The sequence below is a fragment of the Seriola lalandi genome, unplaced genomic scaffold, assembly GCF_002814215.2.
Source record: "Seriola lalandi dorsalis isolate HSWRI2012SDOR001 ecotype SW California unplaced genomic scaffold, Sedor1 jcf7180002054313, whole genome shotgun sequence".
NCBI lineage: Eukaryota > Metazoa > Chordata > Actinopteri > Carangiformes > Carangidae > Seriola > Seriola lalandi.
In genome coordinates this window covers 358,987-382,076 of record NW_019524866.1, presented here as the reverse complement: position 1 = coordinate 382,076, position 23,090 = coordinate 358,987, and the positions used below count along the sequence as shown (strand labels likewise).

The 23,090-nt window shown below is 42.5% G+C and overlaps 1 protein-coding gene across 1 annotated transcript in view; it reads right to left on the bottom strand.

The window, feature by feature from the left end:
• The window catches only part of clpb (ClpB family mitochondrial disaggregase), a 32,668-nt gene extending 11,146 nt beyond the window's left edge, over positions 1 to 21,522 (bottom strand). Inside the window, exons 1-7 of the mRNA XM_023406640.2 lie at positions 20,873 to 21,522; positions 20,609 to 20,660; positions 16,528 to 16,614; positions 10,618 to 10,721; positions 8,966 to 9,094; positions 4,320 to 4,417; positions 1,721 to 1,835 (exon numbers count right to left, since the gene is read on the bottom strand). Of these exons, the coding sequence (XP_023262408.1) occupies positions 1,721 to 1,835; positions 4,320 to 4,417; positions 8,966 to 9,094; positions 10,618 to 10,721; positions 16,528 to 16,614; positions 20,609 to 20,660; positions 20,873 to 21,329 (1,042 nt within the window). The 5' untranslated portion in view covers positions 21,330 to 21,522. The remainder of the gene's footprint in view (positions 1 to 1,720; positions 1,836 to 4,319; positions 4,418 to 8,965; positions 9,095 to 10,617; positions 10,722 to 16,527; positions 16,615 to 20,608; positions 20,661 to 20,872) is intronic.
• Positions 21,523 to 23,090: the final 1,568 nt, after the last annotated feature.

Here is a 23,090-nt window from a genome sequence, read left to right as displayed (position 1 = left end):
AAAAAAATAGTAAAAAACTGACAGAGCAGCACACAACACGAGTACAACTGTACCTTACACGGGGGGTGTTTTTGTGAGCATCTTTGCAGATGGATCCTCTGTCTGCCTCTTTGGGTATCCCACACGCTCTCTCATTCCCTCTCGTGTGTGTGTGTGTGTGTGTGTGTGTGTGTGTGTGTGTGTGTGTGTGTGTGTGTGTGTGTGTGTGTGTGTGTGTGTGATATATTCACTGTAATACTTCTGAAGGATCAATAAGCTGTTCCTTTATCACCGTGGCGATGTCTTCTATGGCTTTCAGGACAATTTGCCATGATAACAACAATCATTCATCACCCTGCCAAAGACTACAGGTCCCATGATTCTCTCTTCCTCCTTGGACTCCACTTCTTCCCCTCTGTACAGTGGCACTTGTAACTGCTGCTCCAATATGCATCAATGTGTTTTGGTTTATGGAGAACTTTGTGGTTTTTATGTTTACATTTGTAGTTCGGTGTATTTTTTTTGATTAAGCATTTTACAAAGGTCTTCAGCAAAAAAAAAAAAAAAAAATCCAAGTTGTTCTCCTGTTGGTTATAAACACTGCAGTATTTGCACATTACAAATACACATTACAGATTATAATATCTGCTTCTAGCTTTGGGAGTGTGTTGATTATTTATACAAATCTAAATAGAAAATGTCCAAGATCATAAAAATAACACACATCCTCTTTCTTCACTGCTACACACACACACACACACACACACACACACACACACACGGATCAATACATGGCCTCCATGGATGCCTGGTGTAATATCAGCTCTTTACTGTCTGCTGTGTTATTGTGCTCTAACTCATCCTCCCTCCTCTTCTCCATGCATTACACTCGCTCTCTTTGTCTTTCTGTCAATGCTCCCAGCTTTCTGGTTCTCAGCCACTTCTCTGCTATCTCCTCCCATCAGTGTTCTTGTCTCTTTTTTTGTCTTCTATCGCTTTTGTTTGTTTTTCCCCTGTCTTATCTGTTTTTCTCTTCCTGTCTCCATCACTTTGCCTTTCTGCTGTCCATCCTTGACTCTGGGAAGGAGATGGAGGGCACAGCGTGGAGGAACGATGATGGAAAGATCCAGGAGGTGTGTGAAGGCCACAAAGTGCGATAGGAAAGGACAGAAAGGTGAAGGAGAAAGAGTGGGTGTGATGGAGATCGAGGGGGTAAAGAGATAGAGATGGAAGGAGAAACAGGAGTGAAAAGAGAGAAGAGGCAGAGGGGGCAAGGCAGAAAGAGGGAGAGAAAAGAGGAGGAGGGGAGGAGTGTGTGGGGGGGGTCTGTAGTATGTCTCCTCTCTCTGTAATCGTGTTAACTGGCGGCTCCAAGCCTGGCCTCTTCAGCTGTCACACACAAACACACACATATGCACACAGCACCTGTGTATGCCTGACAGACAGCTCATTCATCACAATTAACCAATTACAGCCTCCGCCGGTCTGTCTGAACCCGCCTACTGCTGGAGGGAAGGGAGGAGAGCAGAAGAGAGGAAGAGGAGGGCAGTGCAAAACAGAAACATGCTGAAAAAAGAGAGGGGCAATAAGAATAAAGGAAAAGAGAGGCAGTGCGGTGTGGAGGAGGACAAGACTACTGTACACACTTATTATATACTGTATGTGGTGAGTGGTTGTTTAGCTGCACATACTGTATGTCTCTTGTGTGTGTCTACCTGTTTACCTGTGCGTATGTGTTTACCTGAGGCTACGGTATTGATGGCCCCCTCCTGCCCGATGATGTGCTCCTTCAGCCTCCTCTCCAGGGGGAACCTCCTCCTCTCCTCTGCCTCCCGCCGAGCCTGCGCCTCCTGGAACTAGATAAAGGTAAAACGAAAAAAAAAAAAAGAAGACCAATATACAGAAAATAGATGAGACAGTCAATGAATCAAGAGCAGTCTGAACAAAGAGTCTGCAGGTGTGTCTCTTCTTATTCCTTTATCTCTTTATCATCACCTTTTCCTCTTTACCACACTTTCCACCTTCACAACTCTCTTAGAATAGTATTGAGTAGGGCTGCACGACATGCAAAAAAAAAATCATATTGCGATTAATCACGACGCGTCATGATTTCAGTTGGAATGATAATTTTTGCATTTCATTTTCACTGAAAAAAAAAAAAAATGAAAATGATGATGATGTGATTTTTGTTGGGGCTTGTACCAAACAAGCATGTTCCCTTACATCTGGAGAATATGATTTGTAGGCCACGGCATCTTTGCAGCGCTTGTGGTGCTAACAATGCGCAACAATGTTGTGACACATTTGACCTTTATCAACAAAACAATTGCAGCTCCTGCGATTTGGATATTGCACTTGGCCATATTGCGATTTGGATTATAATTTAAATTAATTGTGCAGTCCCAGTTTTGAGTCAGTTCAGTTTCACCATACTGATGATATGTTGTTGCTGTGGAGCCAATTGTGCAAAGCTCTCATCTGTGGGATTGTGACTCCCTCATTCTTTTTCCCTGTTAATGTTATTTCTGCATGTTGTGCAGACTTTAAAGGCCCATTAGAAATTTTGGGGTTCTTAAATAACACTTACTTGACTCTTTATCTCAGCAGTAAATGCTGTTATTGCTAAATGCTGTCAAACAGGAAATGTGATCTTTGCAAACCTGTATTCAGACAGATGTTATGAGAATTAACTGTTTCAGATAAGTGACTTTCATCAGGTATTTTGCAAAGTGTAGCTGTTTTTACAGTTTACAAAGGCAGATTTTTGTTGCGTGGACTCACTGTTGAATGATAGACATTATTTTGTAAGCAAAGCCAGGTTATTTTGTCAACAATGGTTTTGTTATATCAGGCATCACATTTTATGAAACTGTGGGATGAAACTTGAATCTTTCTTCCTCTAAAAATCTCTTTATTTCTCCCTTCGCTTCCTATCAGTTTTGAAATTTCCTTTCCATTTCCCAGCAGCTATCTGCTTCCTGTCGTCGTCCTCTTTAACACATCCTCTGCCTTCCTCTCTCTGAGACCCATTTCCTCTCTTCTGCTGATTTGATCTCTTTCCACCTCTCTTTTCTTTCCCCTTTCTCTCTCACCTCCTTCCCCCTGAGTTTCTCTCCCTCTTTCTTTGTTGCCGCCACCCCATGACTCATTCATCCTCACCTATTTGTCTCCTCAGACTCCAGGTTTTCACCCTGCAGTGGAGGCTGGCTGTTTATTCTCTCTCTCCATCTTGCTTAGCTCCAGCCTGCTGTCAAGCTGCTAGATAACTACGGATAACTCAAGTTTTATTTAACAAAACAGCAGACCCCACTTCTACTACTACACACCTGTGAAATACCAAGAGCTGAGCAATGAGGAGTAACTCCTCTCAGTCAGCTGTTTCTGCAGGTTTGTTCAGTCAAAACTAATAAAATCTTACGACCGCCCTCACCCAAACTTTCCCAATTTCAACACATTTTTATCAGAACCATCCTGGAAAGTATTTCACACTTCATAGACTGTAATATCAAAGTTTTTGTGAAGGTGTTACCGTCCTTAGATGTAAAAATAGTGCTGAATTATATCCTCTTGCCCGTTCAAACAAGGATTTTGTGCATTTGAAGAAGACGTTCAGTTTATCTGACCAAACTGATGTGTATTTTAAAGGGCTACAATGGTAAACATATACATGTTACATATATACGCATTATGGTAATGCATAATAATGCACAACACATCAATATTAATAATGTGAGAATATTTCTGAGATTATTTTTTGTACTTTCAAACATGAATTTAAAAAAAACACTTATTTTGAGAGATTTTTTGGAGAATTTATCACTTGTCTGTACATATTAATAAGTCCATAGATTTATTATCATTAAAGTGTGCATGATGACATTTTCACGCTAAAGGAGCCTTTAAGAGCAGAGAAAAACAACATTTAAGCTACTGTATGTCACAATATTATAGCAAAAACTCCAGATTCTATCAAGTCTTATGTTCTTTATATCATACTGATCTATAACCCAGCTTTGTTCTTCAGCAGGTTTTTAACCCCAGTTAACCTCTACCAGCTTTCACATCTGTAATACTCAATAGCACCTGTCACTCAGTCACCAGACTGACACAGACCTCCTGATGAGTGTGTGTCTGTGCGCATGAGGGCAAGTAAATGACACAGATGTCTGCTGAGTGAACTGTGCTGAGTCATTTAGAGCAGGAAACAACTACACAGTCAACATATTTGTACGCATGGAAACTAATGCGGTTTTAATTGCTGGGACAATCTGCAGAGTTTGTGTGGAAGCAAAAACAAAGTTAGTGTTGATGTCTGCGTGAATGTGATGAGTGTGTCATACCTTGCCCTCCCACTCCTGCAGTGCTGTGCTCACTTCTCCCTCCTTAGCATAGGCCCGTGCTGTGTGTCCCAAACCATTGGTCTGCAGGGGGTTGGCACCTGTATGCAAGTGAACGCAAACAAATAAAGATTCAAAAAATACATAAAGCTGTAATCGTTTGGAGCGATGTAAAATAGCTGAAACTCATAATACATCAACATCTTTTTCTTTTTCTTTTCTTAGAAAAAACTCTTTGTGGTTTTTGTTTTGAGAATTGCAAGAACATGCACAAACTCCCTCAGCAGGAGGGCCAAAACGTCGATCAAGCGGGTGAGGTTAGGGGTGAGAGGTCACATGGGTTCAGGGGTCACTGAAGCTAACTGCAGTGAAGCAGGAGGGCCACGCAATGACCCTGTAGGGGGTTTCATATCTGCAACGCGTGCCAATAACACAAACTCTGACCCCTACACCCGCACACCAACACCCTGGACTATTATACAATATATACACACTGCAGGTTGTTGCAGGTTGGGGGCCACTGAGGCGCAAAAGCACACACACTTCCACACAGCAGGAGGGGTCAAATGGAGGAAAGATTTTGTTAAAGGGACTATCTTTAAAAAGGCTGGGGTATATATGTAGAAGAAACATAATGTCACAGCACGTGTGAAGTGTGCCAGGGCACTGGACAGTGGTGGGCTTGTCAGTGAGGATGGTTAGCAGTGCCTTCTGCCCTGACCTGTGCCACCGTTCTCCACCCAGAGTCACCAACGCACTCATGCCTCCACATGAACAAGTGGATGTTTCCATCACATCAGTTAAAAGTAAAAAAAAAAAGAAAGTCACACTCACAAATTTGGTATTTGGAGTCCAGCACCTTAACAAATGTGAACAGGAAGGAAAAAGCTCAAAAAGCCTTTAAGGCACAAACGTGTATCATCTTAAAATATTTGTAAGTGTAAAAGTTGGTACTGAATGCACCATTAGATTTGTACTCAATTATTAAAAATTAACTTATTATGTGATGCAACAGTGTCTGATACAAGTCATAAACACAGTTGAACCACATTTAACATTTGAGAGGTTAAATTAAAATAAATGAAACAGGTTTTTTATTCCTTAAGGTATGATATGGAAAAAAATATTGTTTCAGCACTAGTATTGAGATTTTCAAATAATACCCACTCCTATTCTATTTGAAATACAAGAAACAAAAGCTTGAGCGTTATGTTCTGAATTCATAAACTGTTTTAGAGCTTCATCCCAGCGATGCACTCACTGCAACACTTCTGTTACTAATTTCCTCAGACCTTACTGCTGCCACTGGAGGTTCAAAAGAGTTTTGTGACGAATCACTGTGCAACAATCTTTGGCCATTTAGTCTGAGGCCTTAATGCAATTTAAGACATTACTGACACTTAGGAAATGCAACAGTGCAAACGCACAGGAGCGACACCAAATGTGTCACTTTAATTGTAAGTTGACAGGAAAATCCACAGAAATCTCTTAGTTACAAGAAGATTAAAATGAATCAATGACAATACTCTCCTCCATGTCTATCAACTGTACCCTTTCACCTGATGGGCGTAGATATTTTTACCAAACTTGAAAAAGGTGCATTAAAGTAAATTAGCAACATCTATACAATGTGTACAAACTGTTGAATTGTGCATTAAGAGCCAGCACGTCCCTCTGAAGTTTTTGTGAGTAAGCTACACACAGCTACAGATAAAACTGTATGTAATCAATACAGGTGCCGGTTGCTCCTTTTGCTCTGTGCATTGACCACAGAGACTAATAATCACTGTGGTGATTATTGATAAACCCCTAAATTTTGTGACCTGCTCACAAAGCTATCGATCCCAACAGCAATACACCACTAACCGCCCCCCCCAGCCCACCAAAAACATGAGGGAGGAAAGCAATAAAGTACCCACACACTCACACACACACTGGACATAATAAATAGCATCATTTAGGGCTTTAATATCAGGCCAACCCTCTGGGCCATAGCACTTTATAACAGGATCAACACTAACGACACTCGCACACACACACACACACACACACACACACACACACACACACACACACACACACACACACACACACCCCCCCTCTCGCATACATAGGACCCCTTCATTAGGAGCGCTTTAGTTATGCCTATTAGGAGTCCCCTCCTCTTTCCTATTTCCTCCTCCCTCTCTTTCACTGCAGCTGGTAGGAGAGAGACCCTGCTGGTCTTTGTGTGTGTGTGTGTGTTTGTATCAGTATTGTGTGCGACTTTGAGCATGTGTGTCTCCTCTAGCCTCCTACCACCTACGGAGCGGTCCATTACTGAGTGCCCCTGGCCACAGGCCTGATGCGGAGCTCGGAGAGAAGCTAGAGAGCCTCCGCAGGTAGGGTGAGGGACTGAGGGGCCAGGAGAAGCCTGAGGGTGGGCCTGGAGACTGTGATGGATGGAGATGTGAGTCGAGGGCCAGCTAAGGCCAAAAGAGCAAACCCACGGCTAGCAGAGTAACATGGACGCACACAAACACAGGGGAAATAACAAGGTATAGGATACACACGATGTGCACATACATGAGGGGAAGATGACGCACACACCCAAATCCACATAGATGTCCTGAAGCTGTGGCAGTTATAAGATTTTTGGTGATGATGTAAAGAAAAAAAGATGGCTAGGAGGCTACAAAGGGGAAATGGATGAAAGACAAACACAGTATAAATGACACATGCTTTGTCAAGAATAATCAAACAGGCCTTAAAAACTCTACAATCAAAGACTTAATTATGCACCGATTTACACTGAATCACGCACACACACGAACAGCAATGTGTTTTTGATTGAGAGTGCGTGATGTCATGATTGTTATTGGCCGAGATGGTGGCGCCAACCCAGAAACGGCACAGTCGGGCGAGCAACGACCAACCCCGTCTTTAATCTGATTGTCCTAAAACAAATGTCTCTGCTTTGTGAAATTTCTTACCTTTTTAATTCAAAAATGCGTCTGCAGAACATTTGATCGAGTTAGACGAGGTGATTTGTTTAAGCGTACAGAGTGCTTACAGGCGCAGGGGTGAGACGGAGAGACAGGCAGACACAGCTTTGGATGCACCATCCATCATAAACATAAACAAGACATTAATACTAGCTTGTGTGTGTTTGTGTAGTGATGGTGGTAGTGGTTGGGGTGTTTGAGCCAAAAGACGGAGTGTTTTTAGATTAAAAACCCATCAGCCTAAAAAGCAACAACTCCAAATGTCACCCGAGTTAAGGTTCAAAGAGGCGTGTACAAACAGACGCATATAAAAAGGATAAAAGCATACATGAATATATGAATATTTTAATGAAATGGAGGCTTGAGTGCACAAACACACACATGCTTTCACACACAAACACACTCACAAAGACACACACATCCTGTGACTGTGGAGTTACCCCAAGGGCATGTTCTGTGCAGGGGTCACAGTTCAACTAGGCCTAGCTTGTTTAAGAGCTGCTCGCCTGGAAACTGAGGGGGATATTCTGCCCTCTGGGTCTATGAATGTGTGTGCGTGTGTGTGTGGAGCTGAGTCAATGACAGGTGCGACTGTAATGGGGGTGAACAGAGAGGGGGTATGAACAAGTGATCAATTTCAAATGAGCTTTGTAATACTGTTTATATTACGTTAAGATGATGACACATGGAAAGCTTCTTAAAGCTTATGGAGAGCAATGAAAAACATTTAGTTGGGACATCAAAGAGTAAAAGTAAGAGCCCTGCATGTGTCGCGGTAAAACTCTTACCCTTGAATTAATTATTTGCTTCCTAAAATAAATAAATGATATTCTTGAATTAATTTCTCATTAATTAACAGAAACATTATTATCCAATAAAAGGAGGATGTGAAAGATAAGGATAAGGATGTGTATATCCTTCTATCTCAGGGGAAGAAAACACTCTAAATAAATAAATAAATAAGAAAATTCTGATCTAGAGTCAGAGGACCAGATCAAATATCCTGAAAGAAAAGCAAAAAATGTTTCGCCGGAAATTCAAAATGCCAGAAAATCAGTTCAGGCTTAAATTTTATTTCTACACACGACAGTTAAAATATTTGAATGAAAATGAAAAGGGCTCACTAAATGGCAAGTTATTTCTTTGGAATAACTTTCTATCAAGATCATTGACCCATGTCCAGAAACAAACAAACAAACTGTTTGGGACTGACAACATACCTCCTTGGCAGAGGTAATAAATGAGTAAACTAACTGTGGAATGACAACAATCCAGACTGCTTGAACTTCATACTAACAACAGCTAAAGATATTATGTTGAACCACTGGGACTTTTCGCTTCCAAAGGGCAATATAACGGAGGCGTGTCAGACTGGTTTAGCAGCGACTGACAGAATTCCGAATAAAACAAAATGAGCAACATGAAAATGGGCCACAGTAAAGTCTAAAATACTTACTGGCTAAGAAACTGATCCTACCTTCAGATTTTCACTATTTAGATTTTCACCTAAGAGAATCAAGTCAGGCCACTATGATGTAAAACTGTAGAGTTGTTATGCAGAAAGTGCACAGGTACAACTTCTTTTAACAGTCTGTGTGTAGATATCAAAAAGTATGAACGATGTGGACTCCTCTGTGGTGTTAGGGTGGGTGGGCTGTGACGTACCCGCCTCCAGCAGCATGCGGACAGTGTGTGGGTCATCTGCCAGTGTGGCGTAGTGAAGCGCTGTGCAGCCGCGGAAACCAGCCCTGCTGCTGAGTCTGCTGCTGAATTCATCCTCTCTGGACACCAGGACTGCAGGGAGGGAGGGAAAAAAACATGAGAGACAAGAAAGAGATGAGAGATGTGAAAAAAACACATGCACATGGGCTTTTTTTTTACAAATAATGAACAAAAAAAAAAAATCTTCTACTTTTAATAAGTTTTGAATCAAAAAGGATTTCAAAAAAATTACAACTTTCTCAAAGATGGAAAGAAGAAAAATACGAGTCCAATGAGAGGCAAACAGTATATTCCCTGGAGCTGAAGAAAATGATCATTATAAAGTAACAAACAAATTTAAAAGGAAACGTTTCAGCCTTTGATTCCAGAAGAACTTTATTTAATCTATTCTCACTCAACAGCGAGGCTCCACAAAGTGTGACAATGATAACACTGCAGACTGCAAAATTGTCTTTCCTGTTTCCAGCTTTGTTCATTTTCACAGATTTAAGCCCAACTGTCCAACACGATCGGAGTAATGCAAGTTGTGTTTTAAGGCCTCCTTTGCTGCTCCTTACTAATAATAGAGATAGTCTATCATTCTCTCCTTACTTCTCTTTTTCATAAGAGCACTCATCTCGTGCCACTCCTCCATCATCCCATTTTATTTTTTCCGCCTCCTTCCTCTCCTCCTCGGCATCCATCAATTCCTTTCATCACTCGCACCCTCCCCCCCCCTCACTCCCTGCTCTCTCTATCCCAATAACTTTGTCTCATCCATTTCCTGACTTCCTCTCCTCTCCCTCCCTCATCATCCAACCCATTTCCTTCAATCGCTCCCTCCCTCTAACACCCCTCCAAACATCCACATCTTCTTCCTTCTCCTCCATCTTTAACCTCTCGCTGCGCATCGACACTCCAGTTCTTCTTCCCATCCCCTTTTTTCTTTCACTGCTTCTCTCTTTTCGTTCTTCCTCGCTTCATCAGTCTTTCCCTTCCTCCCTCTATCCATCCCACTCCTTTTCTCTATCGCTCTGACAGTCTCTCTCTGCGGTGTCTCTGTGTGTGTGTGTGTGTGTGTGTGTGTGTGTGTGTGAGACAGGGCGGGATAATCATAGCTAACCCAATAAAGCGTCGCACAGGCCCCCCTAGCCCATCCATCAGTGTGCGTCTGGGAAACGCTTCCCCACGCTGCGCCAGCCCCACGTGGACCCAAACCTGACAGCCATATAAATGTCTGCAATATACATATCCCATATAAATATGTCTGCAGAAACCCAACACAGACGGGGGGTGTGTGTGTGTGTGTGTGTGTGTGTGTGTGTGCGCGCCTGTGCCATCCTGTCAGTGTGTTTGTGTGTGACTGTGTGTGCAGCTCAGGAGAAAAAGAAATAAAACACACACTACTTGTCACAGAACATATAAAACAAATAATACAGAAGAAATGAATCGTGTACATATATGCAAATCTTTATGCAAATGATAATGTCTCATAATATCTGGTTCAACACTTAGGATTCATATGTGTAATATAGCAACCGAACGCACACACAAACACACACACACACACACACACACACACACACACACACAGTTGCTGGGTGTGTTTTTTCTACCTTCCAGGGAGTGGATGCCTTTCTCCCGTGAGGTGTCGTAAACATTGTTGAAGTGATCTCCGGCGTTTGGGTCGGCACCGGCTTCCACCAGAACCTTCACCACACTGGAAATCAGAAAAGACACACACAATTTTTATTTACATATAATAATCCCACATAGAATTTGGTACATTGGTACATCCCCATATGTTATAGGGATATATTAGTAGCCAATGAATGAGACACTTTAATCACTGTTGTCATCGTTCAAATAAAGGTGTTTCAGTGGATAAATGAATGTGGAACTTTAATACAGAAGCTGTCAACCAAAACCTGTTTCTGAATTTAAACTAAGTTCCTCTTCAGTTATTCATCATCATTTTGTAGCGTATACATGCCTATCAATAAAGACAGAATAAAAGCAAATCTGTTCTTTATTGGAACTGGGGTGAGACTTGCTTTCACCAAACATACTGTAACGCAGACCCTTTGGTGAAGGGTTGTGATTAAAAAAACAAACAAACACGACGCACGCAGACGTAGGTGCAAATATCCAATTCCTCAAACAACCACAACTCTTTGGCCTGATTCACTTCCGTTTCTAGTCTGTCCCGTTATGGTGAATACACTCCAATGGCTGCTTCTCTCCTTCACCACACACTCGTCTGCTCCGTAACATGTACATATGTGTACACTGAAGGGGCAAGGGTCGGGCCTGTTTCCGGCGCTGTTCGGGGGGGGGGGGGTCTGTGTGTTGCAGTGTGTCTTTGTAATGAGGTCCTTCATTGGAGCGTACTGCCTTATAGAACAAACACAAGTACCTCGGCAACACCACTCACTGTGACCCAACGGACATTCCAGGTACCGTCTCTCCGTCTACAGAACACACTCTCACACACACACACTTTACATTTACCACCATGAACATGAGCAATGGCTTTGACATTGAGACGCAGACATGCACATGAATGCACACAAACGCACAAAAGCTAGTTAGCTCATCTTTGCCGACAGGGAGAGAGAACGGGGGCGATGGCCGAAACATGAACCCTGCCAGTTCGCTGCTGGCTGTCATTAAACCTGTGACTATGTAATGCAGCCTGGGAGGGAGTGATGGATCATTTTCAGCTAAATGGTTATAGAAGGGGCCTGAAAAGGCTTAAATGGAGCAAAAATGATTACTCATAAGAGGATGAGGTGGACTCCTTTTTTTTTTTTTTTTTTTACCACACTTGACCACGTAACAAGCTGCAGCGTCCCTTTTGGAGAGGCTGTGCTCTTAAAAATGAGACATGACAGGAGATATGACCTCAATGATGGAGCAGCTTCGTAAGTCAACTCAGATATTACACCACTGAGCCAGTTTAAAGGTGAGGGGTGAAATTAAACACCTGTTACAGCAACAGAAAAAAATACTTTTTTAAAAAGGGAATCAGAGAATATTTAAACAACCTTTTTCTTTCCACTAGAAATTAATCTGCATTTTTTTTTATTTTTTATGATTACTTTCTCTCTAGACTGTGCATCAGAAGAAAATGCCAACCGTAATTTCCCAGAGCCCAAGGTGACATATTCAAATTGCTGTTTTATCTGTTTTATCTGTTTTATCGTCTTCACATTTCAGAAGCTGGAATCTGCAAATGTTTGGCATTTTTGCTTAAAAAGTGACTATCATTAGATAATCAAAACAGACTCTGGTATCAGTGTCTGCGATGATAGTAGAGGATGAAATATCACAACACAGTATTCAAACAATGTGAAAAAATGAAAAAAATGAGACAATGCTTCCCTTCAGCTCCTTTCACATTATTAAGAACTGACCAGATTGAGTTTGTGTCATTACTACAGAACGTGCATTTTCCTGTGGGAGAGCGAGGCTGAGAACAGCCTGACCAGGTCTTTGTGTCTGACCTTGCTGAGGGGGAATAAAAGGACTATCGGGAGGTCCCCCTTTGTTACTGTATCACTGTGGCTGGAGGCGGCAGGGGGGGGTGACCCACAGGGGGCTCTCCTCTCACCCTTGCAAGCACTTCTACAAACACATCGATGCATCCTCCTAGACACATACAGACACACACAAACTCAAACTATGGTTGGTCACACGAGGCTGGGCAGGACTGTGTGAAGAAATGAGATGGTCTGAAAAGGGTTAATGGCATCAGAAAGGTAAACAAGAAAGGATAAAGAGAGGAAAACGGCAGAGAGGAAGAGGAGGAGGAGTGGATGAAAGGAGGGAAGTGCAGCTAAAAAGATGAAAGAGAGGGAGATTTAATTACACAGGATAGTGTTAAAACTAATGAGCTTTTCAAAACACTTTATAGTTTTACTAATCAACTGCTGATCAAGTGGCTAACTTTATTTGGGACATTTAGGAGAGTTGCAGCACTAATTTGAGGCCAAACTGAAGGCATGCAGAGGTTAATTAGGTTAAACTGTGATTTTAAAAGTACTGAGCCAAAAGTTTAAATTACTGACTTCCTAAAACGATCTCACAATGACCAAAACAATATCATTATTACTTTACTTTCAAAATTCACGTGAGATAAATAAGGAGGGAATTATCTAGCTGCCGACTTAATGCCCTCATCTCCAACTACTTTGGCTTTGTCTTGGGTCCAGTGTCTCAACCTTGTGCCTCCGTCACAAGATGTAACAGGAAATACAGGCAGCATTTTATTGAACTGAAACATCCTAACCTTAACCTTAATTAATCTGATTGCATTTCCGAGAGCTTTGCAATCTTTGTTTACATTTTTGTTTTATTAATGTGCATTTTTTCCTCTGGTGCAGAGTCACACACCACTCATCAAAGCACCAAACAGTTACACTTGTATTAAAATGACGTTAGTGTGAAATTCTTTGTGACAAAATCCTTATTTATTTATCTATTTCATCAGGGATCCACCATTCCCGGCGCTGAGCTGGGGTCGGCGTCTCGCTCAAGGACACTTCAGATGAGGAGATGCTTGGAACGTGTACCTCCAGTTAAAAGGATGATCTCCTCGCTGCCTCCCTCTCCTTTTGTACCAAAAATGTTGTAGTAATGGCCGCTCATTATTCAACGCGGTGATGCGAAGGCTGGTAGATTTGACCTTCCAGCTCGGGCCGAAAGGTTTGCCAGCAGGTGACTGGTGTTACTGCTGGACACTGGTGTTAGTTTCCCATCCTGCCCTGGAGGGAAGACAGGAAACAGACACTTCCGTCTCTCCAGTGCTATAATAGACACCTGAGCTGAACTGACCATCCATGTCTCTGACCACCTGGCCCAGACGCTGGACCTCACTTCACCTCATCTCACCTGGTGCGCACCTGGGGTCAGGTAGGTGCCAGGAGGAGAGGCTCACTGCACTTACTTGTTTATTTCAGACAAATAACCTGATTGGTCAAAATGTAATTTTATCTAACTGTGTCTTCTTCCAAGTATTTTCTTTTAGAAGTCCTACATGAGATGGTGATTACTTTAGACACATCCTCATCTTATACAGAAAATATGTGCTGCAATGATTTACTTCTTAAACAAAGAACTTGAAAGTAATACGTATAATATGTAAAAAAAAATCAAAAGGAAAAACACTTTAGTCGAATACTGTGATGTTTCAATGAAGCGCTGCAGGTAACAGGCTCTTACTGCAGTCTTACTACACCTTTCCATGCTGTCCTGAGGAAAACCATTTAAACCATGACGTCATGACTTGAACTGTTGCTGTTGAAAGTCATAATATACTGTATATAAAAAGGTGTTCATCATGGGTTTATGGTCATTAAGTGCATTTCTTTCTTTCTAAAACTCCAAATGTGAAATGTAGTCCAGCTAATCCCGATCCCAAACCCATAATCCCACTCCACATCACTCTCTCCACTGCTAAACTTCTTTCTCCCCCTCTCTTTCCCAATGGGCCACTCGTCCTCTCGTTCCACCATCCCTCCGCTTTCCCTCGTTTGTGTCCCCCTCCCTCCCATCGAGTCACTCGGCCCGACAGGTCGGAACGGTCAACAGGCGTTTCACTCGGCTGAGCGCCCATTGTGCACGTGAATGCAGCGATGGAGGGATGGAGGGAGAGAAAGAGAGATGGAGATGGGTATTGTGTGTTAAAGAGTGCAAACAGTGGGCCAGGCCCTGCGCCTCCCCGATTTAGCTCCACATCAAAGTTAAGCAATCACACGCCCCCTGATGTCTCACCCTTAACTCTTACCCCTCTACTCCACCCCTGATTCTCTCATACACCCGCACCTCGACCCCTGAACACAAGAGAGGCTGCCTGTTGGACACAACACCTACAAACAGTCAGAGGACAGCTACATCTTCCACTGAAATGGCAAAACACAGTTATCACTTCTGGTCCAGGAAAATATATATATATATATATATATGCACAGTGAGGGAGGGGTGAAATAATTCAACAATAGGGTCTACACGGACATTGTAGCTACAGGGTAGACCTTGTTCGTGACTAATGCTCCTTGTGTTTTCACTTAACGGCTGCAAATAAAGTTGTGTGTGGCTGAGTAATAGACAGTTGGCCTGTAAGATATTTGGTATAAAATCCCCCTGTTTGTGTGTGTGTGTGTTTATGTGTGTATTCACACATGCATCCTCACACACTGTGTGGGTGTGGGTGTGTGTGTATGTGTGTGTGTGTGTGTGTGTGTGTGTGTCTGAGAGAGAGATGCGTGAGTGATGTGTGTGAACCGATGTTCTGTCTTCCCTGCAGCAGTGACGGCTCACTGGGGGGTTGGAAGACGGGATTAAACATAGAGGGGTGTCACTGCCTCGCTGAGTTATAGCACTCATAACACACACACACACACACACACACACACACACACACACACACACACACACACACAGAGAGAGAGTGCAGTGACACGTGTACACAGTGCGTACAGATTCAAAACACCCATACAACCAAATTTGTATCCAAAAACAGAGACATCACATCATTACACACGACATAACATACATCAATATGTTCAACACCAGCAACCACTCAGCACACGTCATGTAAATACAAAGACATACTGTGTGAAATTATCAAAGTAAAAAAAGAATGCAACCGACAATTATTTTCATTCACGATCAACCTTACAATCCTTTTTATGATTGATCATTGTCTCTGAAATGGAAGAAAAATTGTGAGCAATGTTCAACAAAATGTCCGAGAGCCCGAGGTGATGTCTACAGAAGATATGCAATTTTACAATCATGTAAAAGCAGCAGATTCTCACATTTGAGAAGCTGGAACCAGCTGACAGTTTTTGTTGATAGATGACTGAAACTATTGACCGAGTTTCTGTTAATTGGACCATTGATTACTTGATTCAACACTAACAACTTTATATAAATATTTAAGCATTAGAAGACACTGTTTCCATTTTAGTGGCATTAATTCACATTATCTTACCAACTTGAAGCAGCCGAAGCTGTTACCTTTTAATTAAAATAAGCTCCTTTTAAGCTATTTCCATATTCAAATTTCACATTATACTTCTCACTGGCTCATGAGGCCCTTAAATAAAAAAAATGACCAGAGTCCTGATAGAAAATTAGAAAAAAAAAAAAAAAAAAAAAAAAAAAAAAAAAAAAAGCCCAGTAAATTGGATTTGGCCCAGCCTTAACCTCGGCCCCTCTCTGTGTTGTGTGTGTTCTGGGGGCCAGGAGGCTAATTTAATTTGCTGGGACAGAGAGATGGGGGAACGGGTAAAGACCGTCTGCCAGTCTGAAAGTCGCACTTTGCACTTCTGAAGACCTACTGTAACAAGTAGAGCAGGGACATGGATGACATATGCTCACAAGCTAACTCATGCAGACAGCTGCATGATACCAAAGCGCTACATTACTGTTAACATATGCTCACCAGGGAGGGCGTCTCGCAACTGTAAAACACACATTTTGTTCAGTGGGTTTAGTTGGATGAAGACACACACACAGACCTGTGCTGTCGGTTCATGGCAGCCACCATGAGAGCGGTCCAACCGAGACGGTGGCGGTGATTTGGGTCCACCCCTTCGTTTAGCAGTCTGATGGGGAAATGAAACAGAAAGGGGTTATAATTTGATTTTAGCATCACTATTAATGCCAACATTTAGTAGAAGAGGTCTGAAACAAGTGCCTCTATAGTAGTGGTAAAAATACACTAGTATTAGTAGTGTTTTGTTAGCATTTTAACACATACCAAGATACAGTGTAATGATACGAGAATAAATGTTTGTTTGTACGTAAAGGGGAACGAATGCACGTGAAAATGCATTTATAACTGGCCAGCTGCTTGTGTATTTGTATCAAAGATCTGCCTTGTTAGACACACCAGCATGAAACCTGCACACAATGTCTTTATCTGAAGCCACACACTTGCTCCTTGACCAGTTAGTGTCTGTGGTGTAAGCCAGGTGTGTGTTACGTTCTTTCCCTGAGGGTATGACATCAGGTACTGGAGCAGCACAGTCTTTATAAGAGTGTGTGTGTGTGTGTGTGTGTGTGTGTGTGTGTGTTAGCGTGAGAGAGAGAGAGAGTGTAAGTGATCCGTCTGTCGTCTCCTGTGCTGAGAAGGTAGACAGTGTGTGTGTTTACAGTCAACACAGTGGCCTCTGTCAGGTCTGCACTCAGCTCTGGTGCTCTCTGGCTCTGTTTTCACAGCCGGGTCTGCATGCTGTAACAGCTGCATCCAGACTTTTCAGGTCGCAGTACTTGTTTCAGTCCAGTCAAACTAAGCGACTCTTACTACTTTAATTTTATGAGACGGTTAAGTTAAAGACGGGACATTGTGGGAAGTCAGAACTCTGAACTGAAATGAACAGAATTGTAGATGGGCTGTGCTCCATGAGGAGGGAAAGAGCTTCTCCCTGTTTTTTAAGATTGACCAATGTAACAGTCACATGTGACCTTGAATAAAATTAAACTTGAATACTGTCGAGGCAATGCTGTGTACCACCAATACAGCAGAGTAAACTGAAAGCAGGCCTTGAGAAGGGGTTTACCAACATTACATAAGGAGGAATACTGACTATTTCCAACCAACATTTTCAAATCTAAAAATATTGCATATCGGACATTCTGGCAGCTGAACAGTAAGACACATACGAGAAGAACCTGCTTTTATGACAACACATGAGTCTCATATGCTCCTTGTGATGCTGACTCAACACTGTAAAAAAGTTCTGATGTTACAGTTGAAGAATAATCTCTTTTTGAAGCCCGTGTGAAAACGGAACCTCTAATCTCTCGACTGCCTCTCAGCAGACACACCCTGAGACTCCACTCCACTTCTATGAACTCAACCAAAGCACTTAACACATCTGTGACCTGCTGACTGGCTGTCTCGCTGCACTCTCACCTGCACCATCTGCCACATGGGCACAGGTAACCCAAGCCTGCAAATGGAGACACGCATGGATAAACACATGCATGCACACACTCAAATACATAGATTTGGATACCAATGTCCAACAACACAGAGAGCGCACATAAAAATCATCCATTTAATACAATTAAAATAGATGTACACAATAATCTGATTTCTTCCCGGGGGTGAACGGCACGTCTTACAGGAAATCTCACCACACGCCACCATGAAGAGTGATGTGTGTGTACCAATGTATTCACAGGTACTTACTTGGGACATAATGGGTTTTTGAGTATTCTGCTACCACAAAGAGATTTCCACAGCAAAGTTCAGGTTATGGAGTTGGTTTCATGTCTCTGACCGAGACAGAGTGTGTATACCTGTGTCAGTCTCCATAATCTGCCCTCGCGTTTGGCAATGCAATATTCTCAATGAGACAGATGTAACCAAGAAGTACTACAAGCTTGGTAAAGCGCTCACACACACACACACACCTCTCTACTCATGTGGCATACCTGTTTTGGTTGAATGGCTGTGAGTGTGCAAGAAATTTGTAGGGGATATGTTTAAGTTTAAGATCAAGCTCAGAGCATGTGTTTATATTATTCATTCATTCATTAATTTTCTACCGCTTATCCTCTAGTAGGGTCGCGGGGGGGCTGGAGCCTATCCCAGCATCTTTTCGGGCGAGAGGCGGGGTACACCCTGGACAGGTCACCAGTCCATTGCAGGGCAAACACATAGAGACAGACAACCATTCACACTCACAGCCACACCTATGGTCAATTTAGAGTATCCAATTAGCCTAGTCCCCATTTTGCATGTCTTTGGACTGTGGGAGGAAGCCGGAGTACTCGGAGTTTATATTAATAGATTTGTGAATTAGAATAGAAAAATAAAAGTGATGCAATGTCAGAGAAAAAAATCTGAAGGCACAGTGTTGAAATGGAGCTCTAAGAGGCTGAGTGTAACATCCTGCAATCACCTCCTCTTCAGACACACACACACACACACACACACACACACACACACACACACACACACACACACACACACACACACAGTCCTCTTCTTCCACCTAGTGGTTATTGGTGGGAATACAACTACAAGTGATATAACTGTGCTTTAAAATAACTGCAGATGTTCCCTACTGTTTTGAATGGCCTCAGCAGATGAGCTGTGACTTCTACTTTCTACTATCCAGTGAAATGGAGTCCAGCTTGAGGTTATTACACAAATTCTGCCTTAATATCTTGACACTATTTATACATATATACAATGTATCTGGAAAGTATTCACACCCCTTCACTTTCCCCACATCTTGTTATGTTACAGCCTTATTCCAAAATGGATTAAATTCCTTTTTTTCTCATCAATCTACACACAATAATCCATAATGACAAAGCAAAAAAGATTTTTTAGAAATTCTTGCAAATTTATTAAAAATAAAAAACTGAAGTATTCACTCCCATTGCTATGACACTCTAAAGTGTTCTCAGGTGCATTCTGTTTCCACTGATCATCCTTGAGATGTTTTTACAACTTGATTGGAGTCCACCTGTAGTAAATTCAATTGATTGGACATGATTTGGAAAGGCACACACCTGTCTATATAAGGTCCCACTGTTGACAGTGCATCTCAGAGCAGAAACCAAGCCATGAAGTCAAAGGAATTGTCTGGAGACCGCTGAGACAGGATTGTATCGAGGCACAGATCTGGAGAAGGGTACAAAAACATTTCTGCAGCATTGAAGGTCCCGAAGAGCACAGTGGTCTCCATCGTTCGTAAATGGAAGAAGTTTGGAACCACCAGGACTCTTCCTAGAGCTGGCCGCCCAGACAAACTGAGCAATCAGGGGAGGAGGGCCTTGGTGAAAACCTGCTCCAGAGCGCTCAGGACCTCAGACTGGGGCGAAGGTTTACCTTCCAACAGGACAACAACCCTAAGCACATAGCCAAGACAACAAAGGAGTGGCTTCGGGACAAGTCTGTGAATGTCCTTGAGTGGCCCGGCCAGAGCCCAGACTTGAACATCTCTGGAAAGACCTGAAAATAGCTGTGCAGCGACGCTCCCAAGCTAACCTGACAGAGCTTGAGAGGATCTGCAGAGACGACTGGGAGAAATACCCCAAGTACAGGTGTGCCAAGCTTGTAGCTTCATACCAAGAAGACCTGAGGCTGTAATTACTGCCAAGGGTGCTTCAACAAAGTACTGAGTAAAGGGTGTGAATACTTATGTACATGTGATTTGTTTTTTATTAATAAATTAGCAAATTTCTAAAAAACCTTTCGCTTTGTCATTATGGGGTATTTTGTATAGATTGATGAGAAGGTGGGGGGGAATTTAATCCATTTTGGAATAAGGCTGTAACATAAGGATTTGGGGAAAGTGAAGGGGTGTGAATACTTTCCAGATGTAATGTATATCAGACCACTGTCCCATTGGGAATGTAGTTTGTTTGTCATGTAGTGGTCTTTATATTCAAGTTTGTTCTTCATATAATCCACTGCCATCATTACAGATAGGGGTAGAAGATACTAATTTCTGGTAAACTGCACGGACTAAAATGTTGTATACATGTCTGTGAAATGTAGTTGAAGCATGTGTACGTAGTATAAAACATTCTGTGGGGTGAGTGTGAAACCTTTTAATCATAATGACTGTCGAGTACCTGGTCACATCTTGAGCGTTATTAGTCCTTGCTGCCTCCAGAAGAGCATCACCTTGTCACAAAAGAGATACAGAAACCATTACACAAGAATAATATGGAAAACATAGTACAAGTACACATTAGCAAATTGTTTTATCCCACTATATACTGTTGACCACTACAAAACTTGTATGCTTCTTGTGAAAAGGTGTAAAAGTGTCTGGCCCCAGACTAAGGAACTACAGGCTTCTAAGTCAGTACACAATGACAGCTGATTAAGCCTACCTTTGGAATCAGAGTCTCTCTTCAGGCAGAAGGCCACGGCTGCAGCAGACAGCACACCGGCAGAGGCCACTCCTGCCCGGCTGGCTCCTCCACCTGTTCCCCGGCCTTCACCTCCGCCGCTCTGCCCGCTCTCCTCCCAATATTTGTTATTGTTACGCCCCCTGTTGGCCAGGGCCGCCCAGGAGCTGCGACGGTTCTCCAGGTTGGACAGCCATCTAGGGGCGAGGTGGTGGTACTGCACTGACAGATTGACACTGGAACCAGAGGTCTCTTCAGCCAAAATCCCCCTCCTCGAGACGCGGGAGGTGGATACAATGGGGTTGCGGTTGGCCTCCGTCGGTATTTCACGGATGCCCTGACAGGCCGCACCGCTAGCACTAGTCTGGAGCACACGACTGCACGGTGACAGGCTGCGCGACCTTCGCGCAATTAGCCTGGTGGGAACAGATGATAACATGGCGATAAACTCACCGAAAAAGAAGCGGTGGGTGAAACCCTCAGTCTGACAGTGAATCCAGAGGGCAACAGCTACTCTACAGTCCGGGGATGTTGCGTTAATTTCGATATAACAGCCGTTACGCTTCAGTTTACAGGTAGCTGATCACAACCTCCGGGACGAAAACAAGCGCTTCACATCATCGTAGCGTGGATATCACCAGAATCCGCGGTGCATCTTGGGAAATGTTGTTTTACTAGAAATTTCTGCGTCAGCCTCTTAGACAAGATATATATCCTTCACATACTTCCGTGTTCGGTTAACCAAGTAAACTGCAGTTTAATTTGTCTCACGAGGCAGTAAATTTTTCATGTTTTTGACACTTATAGTGGTACAGTTAGCTACTGAAAGGGCTTCAAGACAGAGGTTAAAATCATTTTGAAGTTAGTCCTTGTTTGCGCATGCTTACTTTTGTCAAGTGCTAATGTTTAAGTTTCTTGCCTAAAATAGCAGTTTTGTCGAGAACAGGATAGCGGTGTCATTTTCTAATTTGATTAATATAAAACATTTGTATTGTTACTGTCCCATTCAAACAATTACTGGGCTGTTGAAATATGAGATACTTTATTTATCCCCTAGGGGAAATAACAAGGGGTGTCTCTTTACACTTAATCTGTGGCCTTTGGTTTCCCGTCTCAACCGTCATTTAACGTGTCTGAATAACGGGACACAGTTGTTTTAGTTTTCTGGTGCTTTCGTTTACATCTCCTTTTGTACAAGTGCTGTTATTCTCTAAAAGGCAATCTCTGTGACAAAAATGTGATGAGACAAGCTGTTGTTTTGTCAAAGCACTTGGCCTTGGGTAGCGCCACCATGGCCGCCAGATGGCGTCAAAGCATGGTGCTGTCTCGGCTGCATCAGACAGGGACATTGCAGGCAAATGTCATCATTTGAGGACACTAGTTCCAGTCATCTGTTGTAGAGATAATTTAGAGAACAGCTGAAGAGAGTTTATTTATTTTTAATCAGGAAACGGACGGAACAGCTGTAAATAAAGACAGTATACTGTAATCAAACTGGAATAGACTGTCTCACATTCCCAGATTCTGTTTCTCACTGGGACACAAAATAGTAAAATACAATATTGGTTGTTTTTTTTTCTCACCAGAAAAAATAACACATGCAAAATATATAACCATACATCTGTATCCATACAAGCCATGTACCTTTGCCCCACTTCTCAGCTGTGCACCCTTCACATTCACTTGTTGCCTACTCCCCAATGTGAGCACTTATCCATTAATGTGGTTTTTGTTTGTGCTTGAACTGCTTTATTGTGACTACATGAGGAAGGAAAAAGCAGGATAGAAAGATTAGTCACAGTGGAAAGCCCATTGAACTAGAAATGATTTACAGTTTTAGTATCAGGAGGACCAAAACTTGTCCACAAACACACGCATACCTACAAAAGCAGGGTTGTGACTGTAGCTCAAAGTGGGTGGGGAAAAGTTGCATGAATGTATTACTTCCTGCACAAGAAACATAGCTTGATATGTCTAATGATAATATATCAGCTGGTCCTTTTACTGTTGAAATGTTATGCTGCAGCAGACAATTATGGAGAAAGAAATCATTCATATTTCAAAGCAATGGTATATCAGTTAGGGAGAGAAATGTCCTATCATTTAGTGGGATAAATGGTGGGGATGGATTGTTCAGAAGTCTCTCTGATGGTTTTACTGGTTGGTATTTTCATATACACTTCCTACTTGCATATGATGA